This window comes from Rhincodon typus, chromosome 4, assembly GCF_021869965.1.
Source record: "Rhincodon typus isolate 14 chromosome 4, sRhiTyp1.1, whole genome shotgun sequence".
Classification (NCBI taxonomy): domain Eukaryota; kingdom Metazoa; phylum Chordata; class Chondrichthyes; order Orectolobiformes; family Rhincodontidae; genus Rhincodon; species Rhincodon typus.
The window spans coordinates 8,491,698-8,507,495 of NC_063335.1; the positions used below are offsets into that span (position 1 = coordinate 8,491,698).

A 15,798-nucleotide genomic window follows, 5' to 3' on the forward strand; every position below is an offset into this window, starting at 1 on the left:
TACAAGTTAGCCAGCTATGTTTCCTGTTGTTTACTTTGAATTATTAGATCATCAAATGCAGCTTGCACTGAAAAAAAGCCTCAGAGTTATTTTAATAAAGAGGTCAGCTCAAATTAGTGGAGAACTCAAAATCTTTCTGCACAAAAAAAAATTGAATGTCATGAGTGGACTGTTACTGTACCACACTAAATTCATCCAAGACCTTGGTAAATTTATCTCTAAAGTCTTTCCTCATTGTAACTATTCCAGTACTAGATGCTAAAAACAGTGACAGGGCAATGTTAGAGAGAGGTGAATGTGACTAGAATACCTACAGTTAAGCTATCTTTAACAAATTACACAAAAATTCACAACTTGGAAATAGAATAAGTCCACAAATATTTTCACCAGCACCATGTTAGCACAGTTTATACAGATTCAAAACATTGGTGTCCACCAGATATTGCTGATTAGCCACAGATTAGACAATAACGACACTATTTAAGCCATGTTAATATTAGGACAAAACACCCTAAAGAAAAGGCTTCTTCTTTTCCCTGAAGAAGGGTCCTGACCCAAAACATCAACTTTCCTGCTCCTCTGATGCTGCCTGGCCGGCTGTGTTCCTCCAGCTCCACACTGTGTTATCTCTAAAGAAAAGGTGGATGTTCTTCCCATGTTTATTAAATAAACAGGTACCACCATTCACTAGAAAGCACTAGAGTCATTCTCACTCATTAATTTTGGAATTCTGACACAAGTGTACCAGACAGGACACATCTCAGTAAAATTCAGATTGGGAAATATGGTGGTGTAGTGATAATGTCACTGGACTAGTAATTTAAATGCTCAAGCTAATGCTCTGGGAACATGGAGTTCAAATCCCACTATAAACTAAATTAATAAAAAACTGGAATTAAAAGCTAGTTTCATGGTGACCACAAGAAACATTGAAACATTGAAGACAGGAGCAGGAGGCGGCCATTTGGCACTTCGAGCCTGCTCTACCATTCTTCATGATCATGGCTGATTGTCAAACTCAACAGCCTAATCCTGTTTTCTCCCCATAATCTTTGATCCCATTCATCCCAAGCGCTATATTTAGTCACCTCTTGAATAAACTATTAGCAATTGTTGTCGAAAGCTATCTGGTTCAGTTTTCAGGGAAGGAAAATCTGCTGTCCTTACCCATCAGGCCTACATCTGACTCGGGACCCACTACCTCTGAAATGGTCTCACAAGCTACTCAGTTGTGGCTGTTGGGGGTCAATCACCTAACTACAAACATCTTTGAAAGAGTACCTCAAGGGAATTTGTAGGCCCAACCATCTTCAGCTGCTTTATCAATGGCCTTCCCTCAATGGTAAAGTCAGTGTGTGGATGTTTGCCAATGACTACACAACATTCTCACAATTTGCAATTCCTCAGATACTGATGCAATCTTTGTCCAAATATAGCAAGAGGTGGGCAATATCTATATTTTGCTAATAAGTTGCAAGTAACAATTGCACCACCCAAGTGCCAGGGAATGACCATCTCCAAGTGACAGAAACCAGCCATCTCCCCTTGCCATTCAATGCCATTACCATCACTGAATCCCCCATTAACTATGTTCTGTGGGTTACCATAAAGCAGAAACTGAACTGGACTAACCATATAAATATTGCTACTACAACAGCAGATCAGAGTACTCACCTTCTAAGTCTCCCAAAGACTGTCCACATTCTACAATTCACAAGTCAAGAGTGTGATAGAGTATTTTCCACTTGCCTGGATGAGTGAAGCTTCAACAGTACTCAAGAAGCTTGACACTATCCAGAACACATCAGCTCGTTTGATTGGCATCACAGCCATATAAATGCTCAGTGTCAACAGTGTGTACCTTTCTGCACTGCAGAAATTCGCCGAGACTCCTTAGACAGCACCTTCCAAACTCACTGCAGTGTAGAAGGACCAGGACAGTAATACATGGGGAAAACCACCATCTGCAACTTCTCTTCCAAACCACTTGCCATCCTGACTTGGAAATGTATCATCGTTCTGTCAATGTCACTGGGTCAAAATTCCTGACAGCATTGTGGGTCTATCTACAGCAAATGGACTGTAGCGATTCAAGACAGCAGCTCATCATCAACTTCACAACTGTAACTAAGGATAGGCAATAAATGCTGGCCCAGCCATTCCATCCCATTAATGAATTAAAAAAAACAAAATCTCTAAAACTAGGAGGTCCACCTAGCTTCAAGCAATTGGATACGATAACAGCACAGTGACGGACATATCTAACATGTAAGGGCTATGGAAAGTAATGATGAAACCTGCCTGTGTCATCCTCACCTATCTACCTGTCAGAAATCTATTTCTTCATGAAAGCACTGCTAAGAGTGACAACTTCACTGTTCTTGCGGAGATGAAGACCCATTCTCATGTGCTGTTTGGCACTACCATTTTCCTAAACAGGACAGATTCAGAACAGATCTATCAGCAAAAGGTTAGGCAGCCAGGAGGCACAGTGGGTCATCAACAGCAGCAGAATTGTATTTCACCACAATCTGGAATATCATGGCCTAGTAATTCCTTCACTTTTTCATTAATAGCAGGCCAGGGGAATCAACCTGGAAATGCAGGATACCCCGCGAACAGCAACATCAGGCATGCCTAAAAATGAGGTTCCAACGTGGTGAAAACCTCTAAATAGGCTAAATAGCAGAACAGCATACAATACACTGCACTAAATGATCCCACAGCAAACTGATCAGATTAAAGATCTACACCCCTGACACATCCAGTCATGAATGATGGTGGAAAATTTAACAACAAACTGGAGGAGGCGGCTCCTGTTGCAGGAGTTCCTCATGGTGGTGTCCTAGGCCAAACTACCTTCAGCTGCTTCATCAACGGCCTTCCCTGATTTATAAAGTCAGAAGTGGAGATGTTCAGTATTTTCATGACTTCTCAATTATTGAATCTATTTATGTCCAGGACAACAATCAGACTTAGGCTAACAAGCAGCACGTAACACAGCACCATCTCCAACAAGAGGAAATCTACCATTCTCCTTGACATATTACCACATTACCATTTCTGAAATCCAGCCATCAATATTGTGATGATGTTTTTCCTCCTGGACTACACAGTAGCCTTTGAGACAATCTATTTAACTGAATTTGCCTTTGCTAAGGGTGTATTTATGGGATGTTACTGTATTGGAACAGTTCCTGTTTAAGTAATCTATTATTTTGTTAAGTTTCCAATAGAATTGTTATTCCAATTTCTTCTTTCTTTTGTTGTATTTTAACAATAGTGTATGAATAAAGTGTGTTTTGCTTCAAGACTGGTACTTTAACCAGAGCATCCAGAATGAAATACCTGGCACTTGCCTTCAAAATAAGAAAAAGTTAAGATCTAGGCTATCTTCTTAATGTATTTTGGGGAGCTTTGGTCTGGTCCACAACAATATCCTGGGAGTTACCATTGATGAGAAAATTAAGACTGTAATTACAAAAACAGGTCAAAAACTGTAAATTCTGTGGAGAACAGTACACCACCTGACTCCATTCAGTTTTTGCATCTGAAAGTGGCAACATGTGGCCCACTTTCAAGTTTCCACAATAAAGTAAACAATGATTTGATGTGGACAGCTATGTTCTCATAAGAGCACTTTGATTCACTCTATTTCAGCATTAAAGGCTTTCGAGACTGCTCAATCTACTTCAAATTACTTTTAAAATGCAAAAATTTGAACAGCAGATTAAGCAATCTACTTCAAGCTGTTATTATGCAGTAGTTATGTCTGTGGCATTTTCCACGAAGAGGATGCTGCAATCAGTCCAAACAATATTCTGCCGGCCACAGAATAAGCAACATCAGTATCAGTGCTGGTACAATGGGAGGCATGTAGGCTATGTCTCTCAACCCATGGCTAATAGAATCAAACTGCATAATCCTTCAGTTGCAAAATCTGAAACAAAACCTCTACTGTCAGATGTGATTCTGGATTGGACAGCACTTGCTGAACAAGCGCTGAACAGTCCTAAGTGCATTAATGACTCCACTAACAACCAATTTTGATTAATCATCCACCTCATTCATACTTGCAAGATAAGACATACATTCATTTGTAGGGATCTGTCCTGTGCAAACATGAGGAATATGTTTGAGCCTTGGACCATTTTTTAATTACCCAGAAGCCTGGGAAACCTATATTTCCTCATCACTTTCTCCGTAGCAACTCCTTGGCCAATTAGAGTCGGCTTGCCAACTGATCCGCAATCTTTTCTCCTGCCATACATTTGTTATGGTCACCTGTAACTTGGCATTCTTGCTTTTGTCCTGATGAGTGCCAGACGAAAAGGTTCAACAACATGCCTCTCTATTCAGCAACATTTACATTCTACGCTGCGATGTGACTACTTATTCAGAATGTTTAAGCTACGCATGATCATAGCTCTCCATTTCATAGAACACTGTTGGTATTAGCATGATATCAAAGTCCACAGTTGTCACATCCATTTTAGTAAAAACCAAAAACCAAGAACCAAGACACCAGAGCATGAGCAAAGAACACTTGCTCACTGTCTTTTGTTTTTATTTCACCAACAAATGCACTGAAATGTTCGTGTGCATGCACATGCCACGCGAATGAGTATCAAAATGATATGTCCAATGATCGTGTATCTTGCTACTTCCTTTATTTAGTGATCATCAATGCAACCAACCATATCTGGATTTATTGGTAGTCACAGATGACTAGCGGCTAACATATTGGAGAAGACTGATCTATAACATGTTACGAATGTCACCTGGCGAACTGGAAGGACATAAGTGTAAAAAGCTTCACAGGTTTTCACAGTGATAATGCAGGTTGAACGGAGTCTGCAGATAACTAATTTTCCCAGATATAACTAATGTGAATTACATACATTGTCTTCTTTGGCTTACCAGTCTCTCCATAGCATTTCAAAACAAAGAGCTCAAAAACCATGCCACACTTTGTTTCCTTTGCAGCCAATAATAATGTTTCAATTCTGTTTACACTATTTCAGTTCAATAAGTTAGTGATTTAATGATTCACATATTGAGCCAATTTGTTTAAGAAAAGAATTCATAAGACCACGTGCCACAGCAGACCGAATCTAGAATTTTAAGAAAGTAAAATGAAAGTTTTCTTCCACTCCATCTCAAGAAAGAATCACCACACCTACAAGCCCCAGTGCACATGAAAACAAAGGTAGGAATGTAGTCACTGGTCTGATTCACCAAACAAGTCACACTCAAATTAAATACACTCTTGAATGATTTTCTTTCTTTTGACATTTTAGCCACAGCTCTAAATCAAGGTTCCACCCACATCTTCAAAATACACACAGGTTCTATGGAGTTTCGAAAAATTCCTACGATACACAATGCAGTGAAAAGTTATTCTAATCTCCAAACTAAACCAAGATATCACAGAGTCCAGTTGCCACCACTAGATGGGGGTCTCGAGCACAAATGCCCCCTCCCTGGCTTTCACACACATTAGAATCTTGACAGTACCACGGAGCCTCTAGGGCCACATTCGAAATTCAAATCCACGTTCAGGATAATTTTCAGCAATTTAAAGCTGCTAAAACCTGACTGATTTTGGTGGTCATTAGTCCAGAAAAATATTCTGTCCTCAAGCGACACAATCAAAATACATAATCGGGTCATTTATCGCACTGCTGTTTGTAGGAGCTTGCTGTCTACAAATGACTGCTATACTTCCCTACATGGAGGAGGCCTATAGTTCAAACAGGTAATGCAGAGAAAAGGGGGTACCAAAAACAATTATCATCACTAGGGAAAATGGTCTGAGCAAACTATTGGATTGAAGGCAGACAAATCCTGCATGTGACCGCATTCCTACTTTTTTTTCATGCGTACTGGGGCTTGTGGCTGTGGTGATTCTTTCTTGAGATGGAGTGGACGAAAACATTCATTTTAATTTTTTTTAAATTCTAGATTCAGTCTGTTGTGGCACGTGGACTTTTTCTGAATTCTGTTGTTAAATTTAAACAAACTGGCTCAACCAAGTCCTTTATGGCCTACATCCTAGGGTCTTAAAGGAACTGGCAGCAGGAACAGTGGATCCGTTGGTTATAATAATCCAAAATTTCCCGGATGCTGGAAAGGTTCCAGTGAATTGAAAAAATGCTAATATAATGTCCTTATTCAAAAAGGGAAGGAGGCAGACAGTAGGAAAGTAGAGGTCAGTTAGTTTAACGTCTGTTGTTTGTAAGTTGTTAGCAACCAACATGAAGGAAGTAATAATAGGACATTCAGAAACTCTAAATAAAATTAATTAAAGTCAGTATGGTTTTACAAAGAATAAATCGTGTTTGACTAAGTTGCTGGAGTTCTTTGAAGACGTGACCGTAAAGCAAATAATGGGAATCCTGTAGGCATTTTAAATCTGGACTTCCGGAGTCATTTGATAAGTTCTGCTCAAAAGGTTAACACTATGAAAGATCACCTGGGGTTAGGGGTAACATATTAGCTTGAATAGAGTATTGGCTAACTAAGAGAAAGCAGAGAATTGGGATAAATGGGTATTTTTCCGGTTGGCAAGATTAATTAGTGCAGCATAAAAGTAGGGAAGTTATTGCTGCAATTGTACAAGGCATTAGTGAGACGTTGAGTATTGTAGTTTTGTACCCTTACTTGAAGGGGGATGTAGTTCTACTGGAGGCCGTTCAGAGGGGATTGACGAGATTGGTTCCAGAGACAAGGGATTTATCTTAACAAGACAGATTGAGCAGTTTAGGCCTATATTCTCTGGAGTTTACAAGAATGAAAGGAGATCTATTTGAGGTATACAGAATATTAAAGTGGATTGACAATGTAGACATAGAGCAGATGGCTCCTCTTGTGGGGAAATCTAGAATGAAAGGGCATTGGTTTGGAATAAGGGTATCAGATTTAACACAGAGATGAGAAGGAATTACTTCTCTCAAAGGGCCATAAATCTGTGGAATTCAATACCCAGAGCATGGTGGACACCGGGTCACCGAATAAGTTTAAGAAGACAGACAGATTTTTAATTACTAATGGGTTGAAGGGTTATTGGGAGTAGGCAGGAAAGTGGAGTTGAGGCTGAGATCAGATCAGTCAAGATCGTATTGAATGGTGGAGCAGGCTCAAGAGACTGAATTGCCTACTCCTGCTAAATGTTCTTATGCTCCTATTACTATAATGACTACGCTACAAGGATATTTTACAGGCTGGGAAGTGTTATGCAACTTTCTGAAGTTGTGAAAAGCACAGTATTAAAACAAAATGGTCTTTATAATTTAATATACATCTTCAGATGATGTGCAAATAACAGTCTTCTTCAAACCTCTTTTAGAATCAAATTACAACAAATAAAAAAAATTAGATATATAAACAAAAAAACACAATGGCACTAGCCTGGGTTCAAGAATCATCTTGCCATTAGTTCAGATAAAATTTGGCCAAAAGTTGATACTTCTAACATCTCTGCTCGACCTTTACAATATGAAGCACATGCTTCTTCATGGTCCCTGTGCTGTAACATAATAAATCTCTGCTGCAACAACTTAATTCTTACAGGAACATGTTTCAATGCTTGAGCAGCAGCTGATGTCAGTGCGGTGCATCTGCAAATCTAAGAGATTTTTGGAACACACGTTTTTGGATCTGATATTAAAGGTTCACTCTATCATTTTGAAATTTTCTATAGGTTCTGTATTGTGACAAAGATATCTACAGCCTCAAACCGGGTGCTTAAACCAAAATATAAAACATTTGGAGGTGCTAATGAGGAGCAAAGTGGCCTCATCCTGTTTTTCAGAATATTCTAAATAAAACAACTATTACTAAAAATACAATGAATTACTGTAAAACATTACTTCAATTTTGTTAATGAACATGGTAGTCATTTTGCATCTGCTGTTTCTGTCTCCTCTTCCTACTCCCCTATCTTTTACATTTCCTCATCTCTTCGTTTTTCACATCATTTTGCTACTCTCTCAGCATGCTCTCCTCCTCTATCACTTTGTTCCTATGTTTCTGTTGCTCAAGCTCTCACCTCCTTCCACTCCAGTTCACTTTTGTTTCATCTCACTTTTCTACTTCTCTTTCTTTCTTTCTTTCTGTCCTCTGCTCCTTCCCTCCTCTGCCCTCAATGTTTCTCCACCATTATCGGAATGTCAATATGTTGATGAAAAACAGTACTGAGAATATTGCTGCATGAGTCAATCACCATCCTCTTCATCTTCACATGCTCGCCCTGTGTAATTCACAAAAACAAATGGATTCTTTTCTTTAAATCTGAGAAATTATTGTGAGAAAAACTATGTTTGAATTGACTTACATCTTTTATTACACGAACACCACAAGGGTCCTTCAGATTCACTGCTATACTCTGAAAAAAATAAAGAGCACATTACTTAAAACAGATTATGTGAAACACAGTCATTGCACATGCAAATTGAATTTTTTTAAATTCATTTCTAGGATGTGGGCATTGCTGGCTGGTCAACATTTATTGACTGTCCCTAGTTGCTCTTGAAAAGGTGGTGGTGAGCTGCCTTCTTGAACCACTGCATCCACATGCTGTAGGTTGACCCACAATGCCCTTAAGGACAGAATTCCAGGATTTTGACCCAGTAACAGTGAAGGAACGTGATTTATTTCCATGTTAGGATGGTAAGTGGCTTGGAGGGGAATTTGTAGGTGTTGGTGTTCTCATATATCTGCTGCCCTTATACTTCTAGATGGAGGCATTCATGGGTTTGGAAGGTGCTGACTGTGGATCTTGGGTGAATTTCTGCAGTGCACCTTGCAGACAGTACACTGTACAATACACGGCTGTTTTTGAGCATTGGTGGTGTTGGGAGTGGATGCTTGGGGATGCGATGCCAATCAAGCAGGCTGCTTTGTACTAGATGGTGTCAAGCTTCTTTTGTGTTGTTGGAACCACACCCATCTAGGCAAGTGGAGAGTATTCCATCACACTCCTGACTTGCACGTTGCAGATGGTGGGGAGCCTTTGGGAAGTCAGCAGGTAAGTTACTCACTAAACATTCCTAGCCACTGACCTGCTCTTGTTGCCACTGAGATTATCTGACAAATCCAGTTGAGTCTCTGGTCAATGGTAACCCCAACAATGTTGATAGTGGGGAATTCAGTGACGGTAACACCATTCAATGTCAAGGGACAGTGGTTAGATTGTCTCATTTTGGAGACTGTCATTGCCTGACATTTGTGCAGCACAAATGTTACTTGGCACTTGACAGCCCAAGACTGGATATTGTCCAGATCTTGTTGCATTTGAAAATCGACTTCAGTATCTGAGGAGCCACAAATGGTGAACGTTGAGCAATCATTGACAGACATCCCCACTTTTGACCTTATGATAGACAGAAGGTCATTGATGAAGCAGCTGAAGATGGTTGCACCTAGGACACTACCCCAAGGAACTCTGGCATGAGATGTCCTGGAGCTGGGATGACTGACCTCCAACAACCACAGCCATCTTACTTTGGGCCAGGCATGACCCCAACCAGTGGAGCATTTTTCCCCGATACACATGGATTCCAGGTTTGCTAGGGCTCCTTGATGCTACACTTGGTCAAATGCAGCCTTGATATCAAGGGCTGGCACTCTCACCTCACCTCTGGAATTCAACACTTTTGTCTACATTTGAACAAAGACTGGAATGAGGTCCAGAGTTGAGTGGCCCTAGTGGAACCCAAACTGGATATCACTGTGCAGGTTACTGCTGAGCATGTTCTGCTTGATAGCACTGTTGATGACACCTTCCATCACTTTACTGATGATGATGGAGTGTAGATTGATGGGGCAGTAATTGACTGGGTTGAATTTATCCTGCTTTTTGTATAGAGGATATACCCAGGCAATTTTCCACATTGTTGGGTAAATGCCAGTGTTGTAACTGTATCAAAACATCTAGGGTTAAGGAGTGGCAAGTTCTGGAGTCTAAGTCTTCAGTACTGTTGTCAGAATATTGTCAGGGCCCATAGTCTTTGCACTATCCAATGCCTTCAACCATTTTTAGATATCACATGGAGTGAATCGAATTGGCTGAACACTAGTATCTGTGATGCTGAGGACCACTGGAGGAGGCCAAGATGAATCATTCACTTGGCACTTCTGGCTGAAAATTGCTGCAAACACTTCAGCCTTTTGTACCAATAAGGTGGGCTTTTCCATCATTGAGGATGGGGATAATTGTGGAGCCTCCACCTCCAGTGAGTTGTCTACCATCATTCACGACTGGACTGCAGAGCTTAGATCTGATCTGTTGGTGGGGGGATCACTTAGCTCTGTCTATTACTTGACAACAAGGTACGGAGCTGGATGAACACAGCAGACCAAGCAGCATTATGGAGCAAAAAGGCTGACGTTTCGGGCCTAGACCCTTCATCAGTGCGCAGGGAGCGCCGCACTGTCGGAGGGTCAGCGCTGAGGGAGCGCCGCACTGTCGGAGGGTCAGCGCTGAGGGAGCGCCGCACTGTCGGAGGGTCAGCGCTGAGGGAGCGCCTGATTTTCTGATGAAGGGTCTAAGCCCGAAACATCAGCCTTTTTGCTCCTATGATGCTGCTTGGTCTGCTGTGTTCATCCAGTTCTGCACCTTGTTGTCTCGGATTCTCCAACATCTGCAGTTCCTACTATCTCTGTCTATTACTTGCTGCTTTTGTTGTTTGGCTTGCAAGTAGTCCCGTTTAGTAGGTTCACCAGGTTGACACTTCATTTTTTTAGGTATGACTGGTGCTGCTCCTGGAATGACCTCCTGCACTCTCCATCGAATCAGGGTTGATCCCTTGGTTTGATTGTGATGGTAGTGGTTGAGTGGGGAATATCCCAGGCCATGTGGTTGCAGATTGTGCTGGAGTACAATTCTGCTGCTATTCAAGGTCCACAGCGCGTCATTGATGCCCAGTCTTGAGTGGCTAGATCTGTTCAAGTCTGTCCCATTTAGCACAGCATAAGTGCTACACCACACGATGGTATTCTCAATGTGAAGTTAGGACTTTGTCTCCACAAGGACTGTGTGGTGGTCATTCTTTCCAATACTGTCATGGACATATGCATCTGCAGCTGGCAGACTGATAAGGATGAGGTCAAGTACGTTTTCTCCCTCTTGTTGTTCGTTCACCACCGACTGCAGATCCAGTCTAGCAGCTATATCCTTTAGCTCGATCAGTAGTGCTGCTACAAACCTACTGTTTGTGGTGGACATTGAAATCCACCACCCAGAGTCTATTTTGCGCCCTTGGCACCTCAGTGCTTCCTCCAAGTGTTTTTTAACATGGACTAATACTGGTTCATCGGCCAAAGGAGGACAATACGTGGTAATCAGCAGGGTGTTTCCTTGCCACATTTAATCTGAAGCCATGAAACTTCATGGGGTCCAGAGTCAATGTGGAGGACTCCCAGGGAAACTGCCTCTCAACTGTATACCACTGTGCCGCCACGTCTGCTGGGTCTGTCCTGCCAGTGGGACAGGACATATCCAGGAATGGTGGTGTACAAGATATTATTTGCAAAGTTTGAATCCATAAGTGTAATTATCTCAGGCTGTTGCTTGATGGTCTGAGAGGCAGCTCTGCCAATTTTGGCACTAACCCCCAGATGTTCGTGAGGAGGACTAAATGAGGCAAACATGGCTGCTAACAGGCCTTACAGCTGCTCTGTAGCCTTACTAATCTTCATCGGCCAAATGATAAAGCCCACATTAATCATCAAATAACAACATTCCTTAAATAAAAAGTAGCCTACCATTTTCTCATCAATGCATCAAACAAAAATGAGATGTGCCAAAAAATAAAACTGAAGTTAGAGCTCCATCTGACCTACAGAGCTGAATTTAGATCAGATAGAGCTGCAGCAGTTCTAATCGAACTCCAACTTTTTCAAGTGCAACTTAATTGACCAGCAAGGGATTAGACACTGATGTTACAATTGTTTAGCTACCAACATTACAAAGGTTTATTCGCAATATTGGAGTTATTGGCTACCAACATTACAAAGGTTTAACTGCCAATATAGCCATGGTGCTGGCATAATAACCTGAAAGGTCTCCTACTCTGTTAAAGTGAAATAAAAGCTCACTCTACACTGTTTCTATCAAACACTTCCAGGTCAGGGAGAGACATCCCAGACTTAGGTACTAAATAAAGCGCTCTCTACAACATCCCCAAGCAAACACTCCCAGGACAGGTGCAGCCCATGGTTAGATACAGAGTAAAGTTTCCTCTACTCTTCTAAGCTGAAAGCCATGCTCATTTTACACTGTTCCCATTAATCATTACCAGGACAAGCATTGCATAGGGTTAGATACCAAGTACAGTTCCCTCTACTCTTTTAAACTGAAGGGAAATATTCCTTGACAATGTCGCCATCAAACACTCCCAGGGCAGTTACAGCATTGGGTTAGACACTGTATCATTTTATGAGTCCACTGTTGCAATAATTTCTAGGGATGCTATAAAAATATAGATGCCATTGTTACGAAGTCCGTGATTTTAGTCTAACTGCAGTTCCTTTGAATACAGAAATCTAAATTAAACAATTTAAAATACAATTGCTGTAATCTGAAAAAACTGAGCCCAAATATAGAATCATAAAATTATTCAATAGAAGGCCATTCAGCCCATCATCCCTGTACCAGTTCCCGAAAAAGCTACCCAGCTAGTCTCATTCTCTAGCCCTGTCTCTAATAGCCCTCTAAAATTCATAACTTTCAAATATATATCCAGCTCTCTTTTGAAACCTCCTGTGGAATCCACCTCGACAACTTTCCCAGGCAGGGCATTCCACATCCAAACAACTGTCCGAGTAAAGAATCTTCCCTCCATCTCATTTCTAGCTCTCTTGCAGACAATCTTGAAAGTGTGACCCCCTAGTTACTGGCATACCAACCAGTGGAAACAGAATATCCTTCTTTACCCTGTCAAAAATTGTTCATAATTTTGAACTCCTCTGTGAGATCACCTCTTATTCTCCTTAGAGCAAAGAAAATTAAGCCCAATTTCTCGAATCTTTCCTTGCACTTAAAATCTCTCATTCCTGGTATCGTTCTAGTAAATCTCCTTTGCACGCTCTCCAGGGCTTTAACATCCTTCCTTAAATAAGGTGTTCAGAACTGAACACAATATTCCAAATGTGGTCTGAGCAATGCGGCATCACTTCCCTGCTATTACACTCTATCTATTATAAACCTAGGGATCCTATAAGCCTTTTTAAGAACCCTTTCAATTTGACTGGCCACTTTCAGAGAATTATGCACTTGATCCCAAATAGCCCTCTACTACCATACTCTCCTCAAAGTTGCACCATTGATCCTGTATTGTCCCTATGCTTCTTCAACCAAAATGCATTATCTCACATTTCACTGTATTGAAATTCATCTGTCAGGTGTCTGCCTATTAGGCCAACATCTCTCTGAAGTCATTCACAACATCTTCACAATTCACTATTCTCCCTAGCTTAGAATCATCCACAAATTAAGAGATTTTATCCTCAACACCCAACTCAAAATTGTTTATTTAAATCAGATGAGGCAAGGGGCCCAACACTGATCCCTGGGGAACACCACTTTCAACTCATCTCCAATCTGAGAATTGCTCGTCTATAGCTAGCCTCGGTTTTCTATCTTTTGGCCAACTTTTAATCCGTACTGCCAAGGATCTATCGATCCCAAACACTCCTAATTTGCTGACCAACCTGCCATGTGGCACAGTATCAAATGCTTTTTGAAAGTCCAAATATGCAACATCCACTACCTGCATTACCTCATAATGGGATAAAAAAAAATATTTAAAAACAACTTTACATATTTAAAGTTATTTAAAAATCCATTTTGCCCTACCAATAAAACCAATTCACATCTGATGGCTTACATAATCAATGGTCACTGACTTTAAATGTTAACTGCATTTCTCTCCACAGGCACAGTCAGACCTGCGGAGTATTTTCAGCATTTTCTGAATCTATTTCTGATTTCTAACATCCAAAGTGCATTGCATTTTTAAATAAATAACACATGGACATTGATTTGACAATCTCACTACATAATATACACTACTTAATTTCTTAAAGTTCTGTAGTAACTTTTTTAAAAGATAGTCAACCCAAGTGTAGGAAAAAATTATTTTGCTAGTGAACTTTCTATTTGGCAATGAATGTTTCAGAAGGTCCCTGTGGTCACTGCACTTAGAAATTACTGCATGTTAGCAATGCTAAAATTGAATTGAAGAAATCTTAAAATATAAAATGGTGTACAATAAGTCAAATGCTGCCAACGAACAATGATTTCGTTGACACTGTAAGAATGATCCCTTACAGCCACAATTTCACAAACCTCATGCATCCTCACTCACACAGAGTCCTGCTCAGCCATCACCCATTTGCTCACTCTCCTACACTGGCTCATTTGTACACAATCCCTCAGTTTTAAGATTCTCATTCTTGTTTTGAAATCCCTCCATGTTCTCATCCCTTCAACACAGTCTTCATAATCTCCTCTGGCCCTACAACAGTCTGCGATTTCAGTGTCCTTCCAATTCCAGACTCCTGTATTTCTGTTATGTTAACTACCATCACCACTTGGCATGCATCCTGCTACCAAATTCCTAAGCTCTGGCATTCTCTCTCTAGACTTCTGTATCCTCCTCTAAGTTTCAGATGACATGTTTGTAATGTTAGTCAGCTCGTAATCCTGAGACAGAGGTTAATTGTAATTTAAAAGTAATTAATTAATTTAGAAAGACAGAAAAATAAAATTATAGATCATGAGATCAGCCAGGATCTCACTGAATAGCAGAGCAAATTTGATGGGTCAACAGGCCTACTTCTGCTCCTATATCGCACGGTCATGAAGATGCTCCTTAAACCAGTCTTTATGATCAAGTTTTAGTCATCTGTCTAATGGTCCATGATGTGGCTCAGAATCAAACTTTTGTTTATAAGGCCACTGCAAAAAATGCTGGGACATTTCAACTATGCTAAAGGCTGTAAATAAATACAAGTGACTGTTATTTTGCGGTGCTAATAAAGGTCATGGGGGTTAGTCAGCACAGTTTCTGCAGTAATTGCCAGCGCCTTGCAACCCTTTGTTTACATTTCTTTTTTAAATCTTGTGTTAAAGGTAAAACTAATGGTAAAGTCACTGTATTCCCAGAGGACCATAAGGCTGTTCTCTCATTACAGAGAGAGATGACTGGTAGTGACCGGGTCACCACATCTCACATGAGGAGGAAGTTCATAAGAAGAGTCCTTCAGCCAGTGCAGTAATCGAACCCATGCTGTTGGCATCACACTACATTGCAAACCGATCATCCAGCCAACTGAGCTAACTATCCCCAGTGCCAAGGAAGAACACAACTATTATAATTATTTCAGCCCCACCTTTTTATTTCGATTTACACTAAGGAAGTAGGCACTTTCTGTCCCCACAAATGGTGGGCCCCAGGCTCGAGTGTCATCACCAGCACCTGAAACCAAGGAAATTAATTAAGATGATTAATTGATTATTTTATTAAAAGTTTAAGTTCCTTTTCCCTTTGTCACAATTACAGAGAAAACTAAATACAAATCTGTGATGCAAGGTCATCCACTACTCTTGATGACATCAATCTTACAGCAAATAGCTTTCCTCTTTCTTCAGGTCAGTAAGCCTGACCATTTCTCAAGAATATGCCGAAATCTCTGATTAAGGAATTCTTAACAATGCAGTTAGAATAACCAGAAGGTCAAACAAGCCATTAAGCAGGAAAGTTGACGTTTCGGGTCCTCTGCTCCTCTGATGCT

At 40.6% G+C, this 15,798-nt stretch overlaps 1 protein-coding gene across 1 annotated transcript in view; it reads right to left on the reverse strand.

Annotated features, from left to right (window-relative positions):
- The window catches only part of sugct (succinyl-CoA:glutarate-CoA transferase), a 393,759-nt gene that overhangs the window by 358,425 nt on the left and 19,536 nt on the right, over positions 1-15,798 (reverse strand). Inside the window, exons 4-5 of the mRNA XM_048596403.1 lie at positions 15,397-15,482; positions 8,336-8,386 (exon numbers count right to left, since the gene is read on the reverse strand). Coding sequence (XP_048452360.1) covers positions 8,336-8,386; positions 15,397-15,482 — 137 coding nt within the window. The remainder of the gene's footprint in view (positions 1-8,335; positions 8,387-15,396; positions 15,483-15,798) is intronic.